The 20,916-nt window shown below is 32.5% G+C and overlaps 2 protein-coding genes across 10 annotated transcripts in view; one reads left to right on the top strand and one right to left on the bottom strand.

Moving 5' to 3' along the window:
• The window catches only part of LOC140052352 (receptor-type tyrosine-protein phosphatase delta-like), a 101,707-nt gene extending 80,810 nt beyond the window's left edge, over positions 1-20,897 (top strand). For 6 of the 9 annotated variants that reach the window (XM_072097883.1, XM_072097889.1, XM_072097884.1 and 3 more), the window contains 18 exons: positions 4,566-4,592; positions 4,718-4,903; positions 5,207-5,299; positions 6,501-6,791; positions 7,941-8,243; positions 8,556-8,656; positions 8,821-8,998; positions 12,609-12,699; positions 12,868-13,144; positions 13,391-13,563; positions 14,154-14,358; positions 14,770-15,195; positions 15,453-15,893; positions 16,376-16,546; positions 17,010-17,270; positions 17,603-17,757; positions 17,932-18,067; positions 18,428-20,897. In XM_072097883.1, coding sequence (XP_071953984.1) covers positions 4,566-4,592; positions 4,718-4,903; positions 5,207-5,299; positions 6,501-6,791; positions 7,941-8,243; positions 8,556-8,656; positions 8,821-8,998; positions 12,609-12,699; positions 12,868-13,144; positions 13,391-13,563; positions 14,154-14,358; positions 14,770-15,195; positions 15,453-15,893; positions 16,376-16,546; positions 17,010-17,270; positions 17,603-17,757; positions 17,932-18,067; positions 18,428-18,496 — 3,584 coding nt within the window. In that variant the 3' untranslated portion in view covers positions 18,497-20,897. The remainder of the gene's footprint in view (positions 1-4,565; positions 4,593-4,717; positions 4,904-5,206; positions 5,300-6,500; positions 6,792-7,940; positions 8,244-8,555; positions 8,657-8,820; positions 8,999-12,608; positions 12,700-12,867; positions 13,145-13,390; positions 13,564-14,153; positions 14,359-14,769; positions 15,196-15,452; positions 15,894-16,375; positions 16,547-17,009; positions 17,271-17,602; positions 17,758-17,931; positions 18,068-18,427) is intronic. The other 3 variants (XM_072097885.1, XM_072097880.1, XM_072097886.1) reach the window with 2 other exon arrangements.
• On the bottom strand, positions 208-4,481 carry LOC140052355 (uncharacterized). Its single transcript, XM_072097891.1, has one exon. The coding sequence runs from the start codon at positions 3,673-3,675 to the stop codon at positions 1,099-1,101; it is 2,577 nt and encodes an 858-aa protein (XP_071953992.1). The 5' UTR covers positions 3,676-4,481; the 3' UTR covers positions 208-1,098.
• Positions 20,898-20,916: the final 19 nt, after the last annotated feature.

Here is a 20,916-nt window from a genome sequence, read left to right as displayed (position 1 = left end):
TCTTCATTGATTTGATTATGGTGCATATGATTATCTTATAATTTTTTTATATAGTTTTTTTATTATATTATTGTTATCATTCTATCATAATCATTCCAGTCATCATCATCATCTATCTTCACCATTTTCATAATCAGAATGTCTCATATTCTCAAAATACTTATTTTGAATATAATATTATTATAATTATTTATATTGTAATGTTACATGCAAGGCACAAACAGAAGATAGGCAATACAATGGATAAGTTTTATACTCTAATCTACGTTTTATTCTTCAAACAGAAAAGCAAAAGATAACAAAATCAATTAAAATGATTATAAAGATAAAAATTAATTAACAATATAAAATAATTATCAAAGTATAAGATGGTGGTAACACACAATCAAAATACATAAAGAAATTCAAGACTTACAAATATAGCTGAGCCCAAGGCTAATATAAAGCTTTACTTCAGTTGTTCAAAACAGTCAAACAGACTTCTAGATACTTCAATAGACTTTAACAGCATTTAGTTTAGCTATGTCAGTATTCGTATTAGGACTGATTAAATATGGTTAATGTACCACTATTTATATTCTTATGCAGGATATGTGGGGTGATCATAATGATCTCATCAAATAACTTAAAGATGATGAAATTGGTTTTAAGATGAAATTCAAATGACATCATCATCTTAGTATGAAGTTGTTGTAACAATTTCCTTATATGGAATATCAAACAAGTGTCTCTGACAACTTGAGTTATGAGCAATCTCATAGGTACAATTACTAACAACCTGGTTACTGAACTTTGGTCTAGTCTACAACCAATATAATATATACAGTACAATACTATGGTAAAGTGATAATAATATAATAGTATAAATGTATCTCCTAACACACCCCTCCTTAAAGAAAAGTTTGCATACAAACTTTTTATATACATTACAGTAAAATGTAATAATTGTATATAAAATCACAGAACAATATTTTATTCTTTAAAAACACTTTGTGTACAACATTATAATATCAAGTTCACATTTCCTCTGCTGAATTCACATTTTGTTAATTGTTTATTTTTTAAAGTTCCTTGAAAAATGTTCTCAACATGATCTTGCTAAGTATCACTGTAGACAATAACATCATCTATGTAGCCCTCGCAGCCATTGATGTCTGCAATCACACTATTCAGGAGGCGTTGAAACGTGGCTGGTGCATTCCGCATTCCCAACGGCATTCGCTTGTATTGGTAGAGTCCGTCATTGGTGACAAAGGCTGATATCTCCTTCACACGTTCGATGAGAGAAACTTGCCAATATCCTTTGAGTAGATCAAATTTGCCCAATTTGTAGAGACAATCATTAATGCGTGTCAATGGGTATGAATCCGCCTTTGGAACTACATTGACCTTTCGAAAGTCTGTACATAATCGGTAAGAACCATCAGGCTTTAAAACCAGCACACATGGTGAACTCCACTGACTAAAACTTGGTTCTATAATATCAGTTTGGAGCATATACATCTCTTGTTTTAGATAGTTCTGCTGTATTATTTTAAGATGATAAGGATGTTCTTTAAGCAGCTTAGCATCATCATCATTATTGATTTGTACAGGTACATCAGGAAATGAACTGTTATGTCCAAGCACCAATTTTGTTAGTTCTATCCTTTCAGCATCTGTTAAATGAACAAACTTAGCATCCAAATTAGCAAGGACCTCAGAATGTTGAAGTCTCAAACAACTCTCAGCATTAAGATCATAGTTACCACCATTATTATTTTGGACATTTAAGTTTAAGTCACTCTCTACCTTAGTGGCAGGGGTGATAGAAATTAGTTCAGTAGCGCTTAGCACAGAAGTCAAGTTATCTTCAGAATTTGCGCATAAAACAGAAGTCAAGTTATCTTCAGAAATAGTGCATATAGCAGAAGTCAAGTTATCTTCTGATATGACATTTTTATAAATATTAGAGTCGTCAACCTGCTCAGCAATCAATTTCTCCTTAGTCAAAGATACACGAGGCATAATGCCAGTAAACAAAGTATCGTCAGAGGGAGAATTAAACTCAGAGGCAAGGAATGTATCCCCTAAAATAACCTCATCAATTTGCTGGCTAATAGAATGCGTAATAGCACACACAGGGAACATACTAGGATCTGGGGTGGTTTCGTCCACTTTAACCATAGCCCCAGCTAAATCATTCCCTAAAACAAAGGTGACGCCCATAAATGGAAGTTCCTTTAGAACCCCAACTACTACAGGTCCGTTTATAAAATCGGACTTAATAACAATATTGTGCAATGGTACGTTAAAATACCCTAATTCAATCCCTTGCAACAAGACATCTTCCCAAGTAGAGGATCTATCAGATAAAGGCAAAATACCTTCTAAAAGCAAGGATTGAGAAGCACCTGTATCCCTAAGGATCCTAACTGACTTGAGGTTTAGATCATCTCCAATTAAGGACACAAAACCATCGGACATGAAAGGAGAGTACCCATCAAGAACAGAGTCCGATACCAAATTTTTTAAATTTTCATTTTTCTGTTTCTTAACCAAGACCAACCCAGAAGGTTTACTTTTTCCTTCCTTCCGTTTTAAGGCAAAACATTCGGACATAATGTGCCCTGGCTTTTTGCAATAATTGCAAGTAGTACTTGGAGATGGAAATTGTTGGTCAGATTTGTTAGGAGTGTAGGTTGGTTTAGGCGGAGTAGAAGTAGTATCACTTTGAGAACTAGTATTAGGCTGGACTTTGTTTCCAGAAGACATGACTGACTGTGACTGGGGCTTTTGAATGAATGCTTGTTTATGTGTTAAGGCATAGTCATCAGCCAGTCGAGCAGCTTGACCTAAGGTCTCAGCTTTTTGCTCATCTAGATAAGTCCTCACATCAGGAGTAATACATGATTTAAACTCTTCTATCAAAATTAGTTGTCTAAGCCTATCATAATCTTTATTTGTTTGCTTAGATGCACACCAACGATCAAATAACCGTTCTTTGGTTTGTGCTAATTCAAGGTGTGTTTGGTTAGTTTGCCGTTGTTTATTTCGGAATTGTTGCCTATAGGCCTCTGGGACTAATTCATACCCCTTTAAGATGAGTTCTTTAACTACATCATATGATGAACTTTGCTCAAATGATAAATCAGTATAAATTTCTCTCGCTTTACCAGTTAGTACACTTTGTAAAAGCAAGGTCCAGTGTTCTTTAGGCCATTTAAGATTTTCGGCAATTTTCTCGAAATGTAAAAAGAATTTATCTACTTCCTTCTCCTGAAAAGGTGGCACTAGTCTAATATGTTTAGTTACATCAAATTTTGGATTGGAAATAGGTTGACTAATCCCACTAGCTAGCTCTAATTCGCGTAATTTTAATTTAAAATCTCTTTCCTCTCTTTCGAATTCCAATTCCATTCTTCGAATTTCAATTTCTTTCATATTTTGTAATTCAATTTCTCTTAATTTAGCATCAATGCTTGAATCAACTTGGGAAGACATAACACTACTATCAAAAATGTCTTCCTCAACCAAATAAGTTAATAAACGACTCTTAATATCATTCTTTCGCATAGAGGATTCAACGTCCTTTAGACCTAGGTGCGTAGCTAGTTTAAGCAAATCATCTTTTTTCAAACTATTAAATACCTCTTGGGTAGGGTCGGCAAAAAATGTTTCTGGTTCAAAGACCATTGTAACAGTTACTAATTTCACAAACAAATGTTTGAAAATAAAACAAATTTAACTAGGTATAAAACTATAAACCTATCGATTTAAGTTAAAGTTAAATTTAAAGTTCTTCCCGGATGACCCCCCACTTTCTGTTACATGCAAGGCACAAACAGAAGATAGGCAATACAATGGATAAGTTTTATACTCTAATCTACGTTTTATTCTTCAAACAGAAAAGCAAAAGATAACAAAATCAATTAAAATGATTATAAAGATAAAAATTAATTAACAATATAAAATAATTATCAAAGTATAAGATGGTGGTAACACACAATCAAAATACATAAAGAAATTCAAGACTTACAAATATAGCTGAGCCCAAGGCTAATATAAAGCTTTACTTCAGTTGTTCAAAACAGTCAAACAGACTTCTAGATACTTCAATAGACTTTAACAGCATTTAGTTTAGCTATGTCAGTATTCGTATTAGGACTGATTAAATATGGTTAATGTACCACTATTTATATTCTTATGCAGGATATGTGGGGTGATCATAATGATCTCATCAAATAACTTAAAGATGATGAAATTGGTTTTAAGATGAAATTCAAATGACATCATCATCTTAGTATGAAGTTGTTGTAACAATTTCCTTATATGGAATATCAAACAAGTGTCTCTGACAACTTGAGTTATGAGCAATCTCATAGGTACAATTACTAACAACCTGGTTACTGAACTTTGGTCTAGTCTACAACCAATATAATATATACAGTACAATACTATGGTAAAGTGATAATAATATAATAGTATAAATGTATCTCCTAACAGTAATAATTATGTTCGTTAATTTTTATTGATTTTGTTAAATATTCTTACTTAACAAAAGTAAAATGCTTTGTTCCCACAAGCTTTCATCTTTACAACGGCGCCTCCAGGTGAAAATATGTTGTGTTTTGTTCATTGTAGTTTTTGTCATATTGCTACTCTAACCATTTTTCATAAGCGTTTATTACTGTAATATAAAAAATGTTAATAATTCTGTCTTTTTGTTTTATCACAGTTCCCAGTCAACCCCTGAATTTTGTAATGAATCCTTCTAACGACCGCTACGTCGTTACGTGGGATCCACCGATGACAACGCATGGAGCAATAGAAGGTTATACTTTACAGTACACGCCAAATGGTGGCCGTCCATTCATCCTCAGTATACCATCCTCCCAGAATAGCCATGAGTTTCGTAATTTGTGTAAGTATCTCACGTTAATCAGCTAATTTTTATGAGTTTTTAATGTCAAATGATGTAATCCATCTCCTTTTGTTAATTGCCCCATGAGGGATGAATAAAGATATATACCGATATATTGATACCGAGTTGATTTTGGCTGTTAAGTTAGTTAACTATCTTTTATAAAGGTAAAACAGCGGATAGATACTGTATTATTTTTAACTGCCCTTATATGGATTGGTTTTTGCGATGTACCAGGTGGATTTGTTCCTTTTTGCATACTCTTTATAGATTTTAACAACAACTTTTGCTTTTGATTTACAGTAAGTGGTAGAACATATACAATAACTTTACAAGCTAGTAACTCTGCCGGTCCAGGAGAAATTGCAACTATTGAGTATAGCCTACCAGAAGATGGTGAGTTTAAGCAATGTATCAACTTAATTAAAATACAGGTGCCAGAATCGACATATCCAAATTATATAATTTTATATATTTAATAATAACAGCTGGAAATTAATTATTTATTCCGAACTAAATTATCAGTAAACAAAGATGAACATTTAATTTGATTAATTTTCAATAATTAAAAATTGTTTTATGTGTTTTGTGTTGTTTTGGGTTTTGTTATAAAAATATTTTAACATTGTTTATTGGAAATTGGTTTCCTGTGCATTTATTGTTGGTCTTGCTTTTGGAAAGGGAAAAAAAATTCAAATTTCTGCAAATTTGTCTACATTCTTTGTGAATTTAATGATAAAAGCGATTTTCTATTTCTATTAGTCTTAGTCTATTGCATGGTAAATTAAACAATAGTTTTTCTGCACACGGCTTTAACAGTTTTAACCTTTTTCTCGAGTAGATGTAGTTTGATGCTTTTTTCTTACCTTGAAAATGCAATTGGCCGATACCCTGATAATGAAATATTTTACATAGAGCTGCTAGAATGCTTTTCCATGTTGAACTGTCTATTGTATATGTTCTTCGTATTATGACATTTTTAGCACAAATTAGCAACTAATAACAATATCACACTATAAATAAATATATATAAATATATAGATTACAATTAAAACTTTTAATTTGTCTTTTCATTTTAAATTATTAATAAAATTATTATATTATTTATTATAAACCACATTTTTGTTGTCTTTTTATCTTTTAAAAGTATACTTTGATAACTATTAATTAAGAAACACAGGATATGAAAATTTGAAGAACTATATAAATATATATTCAACAAACATAGGCATACATATATGCTGTTTAATTTATAAAATGGTTAATTTAACTTGCCTTCCAATCACAACTCGTTCTACTCCCCAAGCCTCAAATGAGACTTAGAGACCTAAGAACAATACATTATAATTTATCCATATGATATATTTACTTGTTTTGGAGATTTTCGTCTTATAGGAGCCACTCTTAAAGATGTTTAATAGTAATAATATGCTTAGAACTTTTATTTTCAATGAAATACTCAATTATGACTTATTTATGATTTATTGTTATTTACTTTTTATTTATTATTATTTAAAAAAAAATTATTTTTCTCTTCTGCATGTGTTGCACTGGGTGCATGTTGCTACAAACTTTTTATTCTTCTGTACCTCTCTAGCCCCATATAGCTCACCGTCCAACATCAGTACTGTGGTGATAAACAGCACTTGCATCAAACTAACGTGGGACCAGCCACGTATCGAAGACCGCAACGGAATCATCACGTTGTACACAGTTAGACGAAGTAAAGCGAGTGAAATCTGGGAGGAAACCATTGATACCAACAACAACTACATGCTCTTTACGAATCTCCAACCTTCAACAATGTACGCTTTTCAAGTACGCGCTCACACCAAGGCGGGTAGTGGGCCGTATAGTCAAGACTTCACGAGGCAAACAGATCCTCCAGGTTCGTATGTGGGTGATATTTGCCCCCAACCGTTTCCTCCAACAGTACTTTCCCGGTTTTTAATTTCTACTAATCTTTATGTAGTATAGTATTTTTCTTCCATATTTATTGCATGAATATTTGTTGCATGGGTGTGGTGCTTTGCTTTGTTGTATCATAGTATTATTTTTTTTTAACAAAATTATGTTTGTATTAAATATTTTTTAATATTTTAATGCCCAATGTCGATCCAAAATCATCTAAATAAATTAATGTTTAGTATCTATTAAATGTTGTAATCATATTTGTGATTTTAAGAGCACATTCTCATTATGTACTGAGCACTTAAGTAAAGTGACCATTATCTATAGTGACCATTCTAAACTGACCATTCTATAGTGACCATGTGTATTTTTTGTGTAACAGACCCATTCATAGTTTTGTGTAGTTTAAATTATTACTAAATGCAGTAAATTAAGTTTAACATGGTGATTATAGTGCTGGAAGCTATGATTGTTAAACGGTTCAATCTAGATATGATGATATATAGTGCAGTACACCATGTATGGCATTCTGAAAAGAGCTGTTAAGTCTCTCAGGCAGTTTTTTACTTTATGTTATTAAATTAATTTTCGCCATGCAAATTTTCAAATAATATAATTATAAGATAAGCTTTGTTCATGCAGCTTTTCAAATATTGTATTGCTGTTGACAATATGATCTCTGTATATTTTCATTAAAAAATTACACACAAAAAACATACAGGGCTGAAGTGCATATGAATGCCAAAAAAGTGCATTAAAAAATAGTCTACACACGAGCACAAATATATAAAGTCATGGAAAAAAACCACAAGAATCGTGAAAGACACCGAAGTCCATTCCATCCATGGGTTTAGTAAAATGTACCCATCCATTAATTATTTGATAATCCATAAAGAAATAATTTAAATTGGAGTTTGACAGAATTCATTAATTTAAAACAAATCTAGTTAAAGGGTATTTTAGTATTATATTTAATGACCAAATGAGAATATGAAATTACTTAATAATAATAATATTAAATAACTTAATAATAATAATATTAAATAACTTAATAATAATAATAAATTACTTAATGATATTAAATGACATGATTCATAGAGTTAATTATGTTTTTCTTAATCTTTAGGGCTTTCAGTAGCACCTAGTTCGGTAAGCTTACAAGTCATAAATGGCAACAGCATACAAGTGGAATGGTCAGCAGCTGGTGATGTTACTGCTATTGAAGGATATACTGTTTACTACGTACGTGGTGCACAAGTGGACAAACCATTGAATAAGTGGCAAAGGGTGGACATTGGTCCGCAGCCAACTCGAAAACTTTTAACAAAATTGGCTGAAAGAGACAGTTATTGTGTCGTAGTTGTGGCAAAGAGTCGATTTGGTAATTCTCCGCCATCGGATAGAGTTAGCATTCGGACTAAGTCAATTGGTATGTTTTTAAAATAAATTTTTTGTTTTTTTTACTTTTAATCAAGAAGTGTTTTTTTAAATTGAATAATATATGATGCTTCTTAATGACTATATGCCATTGATTTACGAGTCTTAAATACATACAGATTTTTATTTTGAAGGAATGCACAAATCTTAGCTGATATTCACCAATAGCTAACAAAAAAGATATGGCATGCCCTGAATTATAGATACAATTTTGTAATAATATATTACTATTAATACTATTTTTGGTACTGAAATACATTTTTCTATCTAATATTAATGATATCTAAATGAATTTGTTTTGTAGATCCTAAAGCGCCTCAAAGCTTCAGAGTGACACGAGTAGGACCAAATTTAGCCCAACTTGAATGGGGTAGTCCAGTACAAGGGCAACCAAAGAATTATAAGGTAAGATATACTTATAAATTACACAATTTTGCATTGGAAAAAAAGAATAAAACGAAATATTATTTATACATGTTCTTTATAAGTCGGTCCTTGTAAAATTTAAGGTAATGATAAGAATATGTCAACAGGGTTAATATAAAAGGTCATGTTTGTTCCTTATTTAGCTTTCGTTCTACAACCTCAAACATGATCCTGGTAAGATTATCGAATTATCTGGACAGGCGACGGTTTTTCTAGTTACGGCTCTTTATCCAGATGTGGACTACACCTTTAATCTTACTGCTGTATATTATTTGAATGATATTGGCTCCACTGTTAGTACCTACACAAGAACACATAAAGGTAAATAAAACACACATACATAGATAATTTGTATTTGAATATGTAGGTTCACATTTACAGTTGATCATGCTTACTGATCATGATCAAGCTTGTTTTATCAAATAACATGATCAGCCTAATCACCCTAACATGATCTGATCTACTAAATACTGAAATGTTTTATTTGTCCATCTCATCATCATAAAATAACAATAGAATTTATTATTTTATGATGATGAGGGATATAAAATAAGAATTAATGATAATTAAATCACGATATTTGTGTGTGTTCATGTTGTAAACATAATCAATGAAACAGCCAATAAGACAAGTAAACTTTGACCCAGGCTTGACACAGACTTGACCAAAACTTTACACAGACTTTCCCCAAACTTGACACAGACTTGCCCAAAACTTGACCCAGACTTGCCCAAAACTTGACACAGACTTGCCCAAAACTTGACACAGACTTGACCAAAACTTGACACAGACTTGCCCCAAACTTGACACAGACTTGCCCAAAACTTGAAACAGACTTGACCCAGACTTGACCCAAACTTGACCCAAAACTTGACTCCACATTCAAAGGGAATATAAGGGTGTAATTAGTTGTAATTGTTTTTAATATCACAATCAATTTATGATATTGTCACATCATCAACTAACAATTATAACCTGTTTTGTAACATTGTTATATTCTATGGTGATATTATGCTAACTTATCTTCTGGTTGTCTTCAATGTGGTATTAGTTTGTGTTTAGTTGTAAGAAGTGAATTTAAATATTTGCGTACCTTTTACAAAACTACCATTTTAATACGAGTATGTGCTTACCCCTACTATGGAACGCTACAGGCTCACTACCCAAACTTGACCCAGACTTACCCAAATCTTGACCCAGACTTGCCTAAAACTTGACCCAGACTTGCCCAAATCTTGACCCAGACTTGCTCAAAAGTCTTGCTCAAATCTTGACCCAGACTTGACACAGACTTGCCCAAAACATGACACAGACTTGCCTAAAACGTGACACAGACTTGCCCAAAACTTGACACAGACTTGCTCAAAACTTGACCAAAACTTGACCCAAAACTTGACACAGACTTGCTCAAAACTTGACCCAAAACTTGACACAGACTTGCTCAAAACTTGACACAGACTTGCCCAAAACTTGACACAGACTTGCTCAAAACTTGACCCAAAACTTGACACAGACTTTCCCAAAACTTGACACAGACTTGCCCAAAACTTGACCCAAAACTTGACTCTCTACATTCAAAGGGAATATAAAGGTGTAATTAGCTTTGTTTAAATTGAACTGTGTTTAGAAACATGCTGCGCTCAGCACAAACATGTCTATTTTATTTATATATCAGGACCACAGTTAGTTGTCATTATTGATATTTTCAAATTAATAACACTTCGCTATTTTTAGATTTTTACTATATTTGTGTATATTTTGTCAGTAATGATTTTATATTCAGCCATATTCAATTAAAATTTAGTATAGTTTATGTTATTTATGATGGTAGAATTGTGTTTACTTACTGTTAACCTAACATATTGTTTGTGATTATTTTACTGCTGTAATGAACTTCCTTTGTTGTCAAATTGTGAGAGTCAAAATGTTGTATTCAAAGTTTTATCTCAATCATTTTATATTTTTATGCTAGAATGAAATAATCCCATGTTTCCTTTTGTTGTTGGTTCGTGCTTGGCTCTGTGGTTAATTAGGACATATTAATATAGATAATTTGTAATGCTGTTGATAGTATGCTGTACAGTGAAACCGCTTTATGGTAAAAACCAACTACATTATTTGGATGTGTGTGACCCGCGCTTTTGAAATGAGTATGGCCGCTGTAGTTTTTGAATGTCCTGCTTTCAATTGTGGTCATCTCTTTGGTGTTTTTTAAAACAAAAAACAAATTTGAATCTTGACTCTATCTTCAACAGCTGCGAACGAGACCGAGCAGAATACGACTGCAACAGCAGCAGCTACTACTGACATTGTTACAATTGTTAAAACAATTGAAGGTAGTCCTATCTTGATAAATTTACAATTAAGAATTCAGAAGGTTGTATTGAATACAGTTTATATACATCATAAAATGAAAATTAATTTAATTTTTCTGCGTTAATATTTTAGATATTGAGAAACAAAAGTGCAAAATTAAGTTCAAAATTTCAGATTTAAAGATCATCTATTGTTGAGTTTGTTCGTTTTTTTTGCGCTTTTTTCTCCTTCCTGAATATAGCATCTTGCATTTTAAACGGAACTACTGCACATGAGCCTTGCTCTTTAAAGCAAAACGCTTTCAATTATTTAATGGATGAATGGTCATTGCTCGTGCATGAAATGCGATACTTGGTTCGCTCTCTTTGTAGATACTCTTCTAGGTGAAATCAATTCTATAGTATATATTGTATGCTTTTCGATTGATTCAATTTTTCTGGGCATCTGGAAACAAGAAAGACAATTTGAGTTAAGAATTTATTTGCAGTGGTCTTGTGTTGAATAGGGAGTTGTGTGATATGGTTATTTTTCTTTTTTTTTTTTTTTTTTTTTTATTCGACTTCTCACTAACTCAGTGAAGTTAGTGAAGGATCTGGACCAACAGGTGGTAAACACCTCTAAAACGGTCCAGTCCCAATTTGCACAGTGGCTGTGTGTGACAGTGGCTGTGTTTGTGTGGACTAGTACACCAGGGTAACCCCCTACTCGTCTCGAAAGATGTACTAGGTTCTTTAAAGTGCGCATGAGCTATGTGTACACTGGACCTACGGTTTATAGTCCTTATCCGAGAAGACTCGTTCTACCACCAGAACCATGGAGCGAGTGAGCCTCGAACCCTTGCCGATGTTATGACTACGTAATTACAGTTCCACTGTCTTAACCGCTCGGCCACTCACTCACTCGCTATTGTTGAGCTTAGAAATGTATACAATGTATAAAAGCGCCCCAAAACTACAAAGACAATTTGAAATGTAGAATAAAGAATGTATTGACAGTGTCTTGGATTAAATAGGAAGTTGTGTAATATAGTTATTGAAGCTTGGATATGATTGAAGCTTAGCTTATTTAACAATGTATAAAATCATCATAAACCCATCACACCATACCATCACACCATAACCATCACACCATTCAAATTTGCTTTACTTGGATGGAAAGGTACTAATTTTAGTAGGACATAAGTGCAGATTGAAAAGATGTAAGAAGATACACCAGTAAGAGGTTTAATATGAAAAATATATGATACTAAGAGGTGCCGTGTTAAAAGAGCTACAACAATAAAGCTCTGTCCACACTATCAAACTTTATGTGACAACAAAATGTGTTGTGCACATAATTATATGAACATGATGATGTCATATCACTACCATATAGGGGCATATCACTACCATATTTGGTCACACTTTTTTGTCAAACCAGTTTGGTAGTGTAGACAGAGCTTTAGAGGTACAATGTGACTAAGTTAATACTAAGCTAAGTGAGATACACTAATAAGGGGGTGCAGTGTGAAATGGATGTATGTTTAGTACTATGCTTAAAGGTTTAAAATCTGCAAGTATAACAGTTATATTGAGAGGAGGATTTCATTTTTACGATGTTTATCTTATTTTAATAGCTCCACAGAAGCCAGTTGTTGAAGTGACACCAAATAAACCGGTTGTAACATTCACCATTCCATTTCCTCTTGATAGAACTGTTGATATTCAGTAAGTTGTTTCATTTAATAAATTTAAGATAAAATATTGGATTATATATAATATAAATTATATAAGAAGGAGATGTCTTTGGTCAAATGTGTTTGGAATGTCTCTTAAGTCTTAAGTTTATTATAAGATCTTATATATAGTCAAGAAATGTTATTTTTATTTGAATAGGTATATATTCATTATTGTTGTTCCATTGAATTCTGCGAATGAACCAAGTTCTGAGCCCTCGAGCCTCGCTTTGAGTTACACTAGCCGCGTCGGTCGCTCTGTTTATCAGCGTTTGAGAAGACAGGCAGAAAGCCATTACATCACAGCTAAATTAAATCCAAGTCAATTGGGCAAGAAATTTGTTATTGGTGATAACAGTCAATTTTATTCATACATCAACAAACCGCTAGAAATGGATCGTTACTATACATTCTTTGTACAATATGTTAATTATCAAGTAAGTACATGAAGTATATCAAAAATACAATTTTTTCTTTATAAAACAAACAATTATCGCAATTGCAAATGTCATGAAATTATAATTTGTTTATATTGTAATTTTAGTACCACAGAGGGGGGGGTAGTATAACAGGACCATTAGACCACAGAGGGGGGTGGTATTATAACAGGAACATCTTATATATGCTCTAATACTGCAATACATAGTGTTATTATTGAATAATAACTTTGTTGTTGTGTTTAGGGTGTATCCACATACAGTACTTACTCTGCACCAGTAAAAGTAGGGTTTACAGGCCAACCCAGTTCAGTGCCAGAGGAAACTAGCCCACCAATGATGGTCATCATTGGCGGAGCTGCTGGTCTCTTGTGCCTCATTGTCATCATCACCATTCTGGTGTTTGTCTGCAGGAAAAGGTTTGTGCTTTTTGTTTAAAGTATTATGTTCTGTTGTTTGTAAAGTTTTAAAATATTATTATTAGAAAGAAATTGTTATACATTGTTGTAGAAATATAATTCAATCATTAGGTATTTTTTAATGGTCTTTTGATAATCAAGAAATATTGTAAATGCTGTTATAGTAGATATAAAAATAAATTCACTCCCCTAATGTACACACAAAAAATCTCTCACAACCTACTAGATTACTACTACTACTACTACTACTACTACTGAAAGTATCTATTTTTATTTCATCGTTTTTGTTTTTATTTATTATTTTATGTAGTAAATTGTATTAGTTTAAATGTATGTGTATTGTTTCTGGGGTCTTTCTCGAGACAAGAAACTTGTTTTCTTCTAGAGAAGACCCCAAATGATGGCTTATTACTATATTTTCATTTATGTACACACCTATAATTATATTATACTGTATAATGCTATTGTTGAATAAATAAATGTTTTTTTGAACTTGAACTTGAACTAGATTAAACATTTATCTGCTAAACCATGCCTTAAAAACTTTTTTATTGGATGGAATGTTAACATGATACTTTACCTACTAACAGGAGTCCTCCTGAACTTAATGATCCAAAGCCTTGTAAACGCAAAGAAGAGACCGCCCTCTATCCACGCGATCCTGTGGAGATGCGACGTCTTAATTTCCAGACACCAGGCATGATGTCCCATCCACCAATTCCTATCGGAGATCTAGCAGGACACATTGATGTGCTGAAACTTAATGATAACTTGAAATTCTCCCAGGAATATGAGGTAGGATATAAAGTGTGGCCTTTAGGCAGTAATTGTAAAGAAATTGGTTTGCTGGATTGTAACTGTAACCCTTTCTCCTTAATATCAAACAGCAATGGAAATAAACAGGAAAAGCATTGAATGTTTAAATGTTTATTTATAAGTTAATTAATCTAAAACTCTAAAAGATCTGTAAAGCTCTGTCTACACTATCAAACTTTATGTGGCAAACAAATTTGATGTGCCCATATATGGACATATGATGTCATATCATTACTATATTTGGTCATATCACTACCATATTTGGGCACATCACTTTTTTTTGTCAAACTAGTCGAAAGTGCAGACAGAGCTTTAGGCTTTATGCCTATCCAGGTGTAAATAAAGTCAAATAAATAATGTAAATGATTTTTCACTTCTTTTTTGGTACAGTCAATTGAACCTGGTCAGTCTTTCACTTGGGATCATTCAAACATGGAATACAACAAACAAAAGAACCGATACGCAAACGTTATAGCTTACGACCATTCACGTGTCTCGCTCAATTCGGTAGATGGTTACCCAGGCAGTGACTACATCAACGCTAATTTCTGTGACGGTTATTGTAAAAGCAACGCTTACGTCTCAACTCAGGGACCGCTGCCAGAGACAATCCCAGACTTCTGGCGTATGATCTGGGAACAGCGTACAAGTACTATCGTTATGATGACCCGCTTGGAGGAGCGAAGCCGTGTCAAGTGCGACCAGTACTGGCCAATGAGAGGCTCAGAAACGTATGGAGGTGTTCAAGTAACAATGTTAGATTCCTCAGAACTGGCTCATTACATTATTCGCACATTCAGCATCATTAATGTAAAGGTATGTGACCAGTGATGCTTTGATTGAAAGAAAGATGTATTGTACGTTAATAACGTGTATAGGTAGCATCTACAAATTAGTAAACATATTTTATTATACATTCCCAGGGAAGGGCGTTATTCTCTCTGCATATACACACTGAATACAGTAATAATTAACATGTAAAAGTATGTAAAAATGAAAAATATTTTCCGAAATAACTGTGTTGGTAGTAAGTTTTTACACACATTGTTTTCAATTCTGTTTCTTTTTTTTAGAACCGTTCTTCAGAAAAACGAGAAATACGACAGTTTCAATTTACCGCCTGGCCCGATCATGGCGTTCCAGAACATGCGACAGGAGTTCTCCAATTTGTAAACCGAGTAAAGAACAGTAATCCAGCTGATGCAGGTCCGATCGCGGTTCATTGCAGCGCAGGCGTTGGAAGGACCGGAGCATTCATTGTAATCGACTCCATGCTTGAAAGGATAAAACACGAAAAATCTGTGGATATTTACGGTCATGTGACGTGCCTTAGAGCTCAAAGAAACTACATGGTCCAGACGGAAGAACAGTATATATTTATCCACGATGCACTCTTAGAGGCGGTAACCAGTGGCAACACGGAGATACCAGCGCGTAACTTGTACATGCATCTTCAGAAGATGACACAACCCGAGGCTGGTGAAACTGTAACTGGAATGGAACTTGAATTCAAGGTTTGTTTTCTTGTTTGTGTTAAGCTCTGTCTACACTATCAAACTTTATGTGACAAATCATGTGATGTGCCCATATATAGACATGATGATGTAATATCACTACCATATTTGGGCATATCGTCACCATATTTGGGCACATCACAATTTTTTGTCACATAAAGTTTGAAAGTGTAGACAGAGCTTTGAGGTGAAAAGAGTAAAATAAAACTGTTGGAAGTATTTGTCAAATAAGATTGAATTTTTATTTTTATTTATATGTGTATCCATTCGTTTTGATTTAGCTATTTGCATTCATTTTACGGCCTTGTTGTGTTACAAGCCTTCAATTTAAAATGTTATTTTTAAAGGTTTTACTGTTATGTTTAATCAAGCCACTCATACACATTTCGTTATTGTTTTTTTTTTAAATAATTTTCATATGGGACCATGTGTATGTTAAACCTAAAATAAGTTTAATAACAATTGAAATATTCTTACTGCAGAGATTAGCCAATCAGAAAGCATTACCATCAAAGTTCATAAGTGCCAACTTACCAGCAAATAAGTTCAAGAACCGATTGGTGAATATACTTCCATACGAGAACACCAGAGTCTGCTTACAACCAATCAGAGGTGTTGAAGGATCTGATTACATAAACGCAAGTTATATTGATGTAAGTTTATTTGTGTTTTATACACTAAAGCTCTTGTCTACACTATCAAACTAGTTTGACAAAAAATGTTTGTGCCCAAATATGGTAGCGATATGACATCATGTCCATATGGGTACATCATATAAAGTGTGATAGTGTAGACAGAGATTAAGAAAAATTTATTTTTTTTTAAAGTGCTTTTTTCATGTTACTTGTACAGTTTTACCAGTGATGAAAATTGTGCTCTTACATTTTCAATTGGCATTGTATTCTCAGTATGTATGGGTTTTCTGTTTCATTCATTGCTGTTTTATCAACAACCTACCCTGTATATATTTTGACCTGCTTATCCATTGACATTTTTTAATGTAGTCCATTATTCCATTTATAGTTTTACCTTTCATTTACTAATTCTATAAGTACCTGTTATGAACAAGATCAATTAATAAGTTCAAGATCAAACTAAGATTATTTTTATTTTCAGGGTTACCGAGCTAAGAATGCGTACATTGCGACTCAAGGCCCATTAGCTGAGACAACCGAAGACTTCTGGAGGATGCTGTGGGAGCACAACTCCACGATTATCGTGATGTTAACAAAGTTGAAGGAAATGGGACGCGAGAAATGCCATCAGTATTGGCCGGCCGAGCGGTCTGCACGTTATCAATACTTTGTGGTTGACCCAATGTCAGAATATAATATGCCGCAATATATCCTGCGAGAATTCAAAGTCACTGATGCCAGAGTATGTTTGTTTATATGCATTTTATATAGTCAGATTTTAGGCTTTTTTAATTGCTGAATATTAATAATAATAATGATATCCTATGAGGCTGTCTATATGAATCCTAAAAATATAAAGCTGTTTCTACACTATTTATCAAACTAGTTTGACAAAAAAAGTGTGATGTGCCCAAATATTGTATCGATATGCCCAAATATGGTAGTGATATGACATCATCATGTCCATATATGGACACATCACATTTGTTTGTCACTAAAATTTGATAGTGTTAACAGAGCTTTACTGTATTTTAAAATAAATGTCAAATGAATGTATCCAACTTTTTTTTGTAGGATGGCCAATCAAGAACGATTCGTCAGTTTCAGTTTGTGGACTGGCCCGAGCAAGGCGTGCCCAAGAATGGGGAAGGATTTATTGACTTTATTGGTCAGGTTCACAAGACCAAAGAACAGTTTGGTCAAGATGGCCCTATCAGTATTCATTGCAGGTACTTTTAATGCTGACCATAACATTACTGTTGAATATTTTCACATTATACTTTTTAAATTGCATTGTTTTTACATTTTTTAATTACATAACATGAATCTTTATTCTATTTGTTTGTATAGAAAATAAATAAACAAAAAAAAACAAGTTAAAATTCTACTTTTTGTTTTCACAGTGCCGGTGTTGGTCGGACAGGTGTCTTTGTAACATTGAGTATAATCTTAGAAAGAATGCGATATGAAGGAGTCGTAGACATGTTCCAAACGGTCAAGATGTTGAGAACACAAAGGCCAGCTATGGTACAAACAGAGGTTAGTTAGTCATATTATTATAAAAATAATGAATTATTGAGTGAAATAGTACAAATAATTTCATGAGGATCGAACACGATCAGTCAATAACAGCCTATCCTCTTTTTGCGCGTGTGGTTGCTCACTCACTGTGTATAAAAAATGAATAGACAATGAATATAACAAGGAAGCATATTTGAGTGTGCCACATCATATTTATTTTATATCATGTGATCCACAATCGTCCAATCAAATGACAAATAATCTTCTCTACTATAAATGTCGTGTGGCTGGAGGATTACTTTTTTTTCTCAAACTTAAAACATGTTTTAAATTTAAACTAATGCTATTATTAAATCGTTTTTTATTTTGTTTTTGCAGGACCAGTATCAATTTTGCTACCGAGCAGCTTTAGAGTATTTGGGTTCCTTTGACCATTATGCAAATTAGCATTTGCTTATCTCACAACTCGACTACAAAGCCAAACCCAGTAGGGAAAAGCTTTACCCAAAAATTGGAAAAGACTATTTTTGCATAAGAAAGAGATTTTACTTGATATATAAGGACCCACAAGCGTTGCATGGAATATATAATTTGTAAAGAAGTAAAGAATGAGAAATTAGTTGATTCAACTCAGTAGGACAGATATGGCTGAGTACTTTAATAATAACAAAATAAAGAAGATACGTTAAATTTGCTGCATACAACAATGTAAAGATGATGATGATGACAGAGAAGAAAATGTTCGGTATTTGACTGGTTTATTAATTTGACGGAGAAACTTAAATGAAAGAAGTAAACAGAAGCAATTTGAAATGGATTATGATGAAAGATGATAAATAGAACAAAGCTTACAAATGCTGATTATGAGGAAATTTGAAAGCAGGATAAAATATTAAGAAAAACATAATGATAACAACGTTTCTTTTATATATAAGTTAGTTTGTCCCAGGAGATGTTTTGAAGTAAATATATAAGGTACCTGTAAGAAGTATATTAATTATGATAAGATATGACCATTCCTTTTACTGGCCACTCACCAGTTGGTAATGTCAAAGTGTTCTTTCATATTCTGTTAATAAGAAGTAAAATTGTAGCATTATGTATAACAAGTTTTATTTTGTTTTTTATAAATGGAAATTTAGAACCAATAGAGAACTTGTGTAAGAAATGCTTTTTTTTAAATCATCTTTGTATTTTTTTTTGCTACACACTTTTGTAAATATAATTGTGGAAGATGTAAAGGTTAATTTGTGTTTACTGCCTTAAAATAGAGAATATTAAATATCTAGACAAAAAGAAAAGAAAAGTTAATATTGTTTTTAATATGATATGTTCTGAATGTTTGTGTATTTATGCTGGAGTGTTCAACAACATCATCCTAAGAAGTATAGAATCAATATTATAATTTGAAATTAGTAATCATAGAGTGAAACCATTTATGACCATAATAGGCAACTAATCGGATTGCCAACTTTTTTACCAAATATATAATAATAAATGAATAAATAATAATAATTACATAAAACAAATAATATTTTAAATGGTTTCAGTACTGGAATTTTAAGCATTAGAGATGTGTGTATGTATATACATATAAATATATGAAAGATATATGTATATGTATATAAATATGAGGAGGTGACAAGGAGTAACTGCTTTAAAAGGAATGAAAATCATCCTAATTTTGTAGAGAGTAATCCATTTATTGTGTAATTACTGGTTCTAGTTGGGAATTACAATAGTTTCATATACATACCCATTTGAAATATAATATTAGTATAAGTATTCATTGCCTGGTATGATACCAAAAACAATTAACGTGTTCCAGTGGTTTCGTAGCTTTTCATTGCAAGAAAAACAGGTATTTTAAAGATTGACCTAGTTTAAGTTTGGGGTCAATCTGCTGCTTTTTAATTTTGTAAGATTTCTTCACCTTGAGGTTAAGTTTACTATCCTTCTCCCACCTATAGTTAAGCCTACATTATGTAATCATCTAAACATTATTAAATCGCTAGCATCAACAATTGACAAAATGTTCCGCAGAAATCTCACTCATTTTATCAACACTTTTATTTATCCCTCCAATTTTAACCCAATTGTGTATATTATGAAATATTTAATTGACATTGATTTATATTTTGGTTAATGTTTTAAGTAATACCAATCTTGTTTGGACAATTTGTTCATTTGCTTTGCTTGGACATGGGATGGGGGGATATAAGGGATGGTTCACACTGCTTTGACGTTCATAGATATGTAAAGCATGTTCTGCTTTTGTACCAGTGTAAACAGTGGCTTAAAATGATTGATTGCGGTCCTTACTGCTTGTCACTAATATGAAGTTAGTTACCCTGATAGTGTCAATTGATCATCAATCTATCCTAAATTATGCATTCACAGTATTTTAAAGAAATTATGAATTTGTTAAATTTCTTAAGGTAATTTGGAATAAAATATTTACTTTATTTTCGAGTTGATAGCTATATTACTGCAAATGTATTCATTAGTTTTGTAAGTTCTTGGTTTTAATATTTGCGTTTCTTTTACTTTTTATGAAGTACACAATTAAGCTGTTATAGATAAAAGGGATTTTAATATTGTACATTATTTTTCTGTGTTAATTTCAAATTGTTTTGTTGTTGATACTAACTAAAATGCAAATAAAAAATGTGATTATTGATATAGCTAAGAAGTTATTTTTACTAGTTAAGGGTAATTTTCTGTTGTAATTGTTTCCAACTGATTTCAATCCCTTTAGTGATTTTGACTGCGGCTACCAAGTATTTCATAAATAAAAATTGTTGCGCCACAAAACCTTTTGTTTTCTATTTATTTACTGCTTCTGATTATTTCAATTTTATATCAAT

This window comes from Antedon mediterranea, chromosome 6 (genome assembly GCF_964355755.1).
Source record: "Antedon mediterranea chromosome 6, ecAntMedi1.1, whole genome shotgun sequence".
NCBI lineage: Eukaryota > Metazoa > Echinodermata > Crinoidea > Comatulida > Antedonidae > Antedon > Antedon mediterranea.
The sequence above is the reverse complement of the archived record's forward strand: the minus strand, read 5'-3'. Positions and strand labels throughout refer to the sequence as shown.

Excerpts from the sequence above, each read along its gene's own strand:
- LOC140052355 (XM_072097891.1), bottom strand. The coding sequence starts at position 3,675 with ATGGTCTTTGAACCAGAAACATTTTTTGCCGACCCTACCCAAGAGGTA.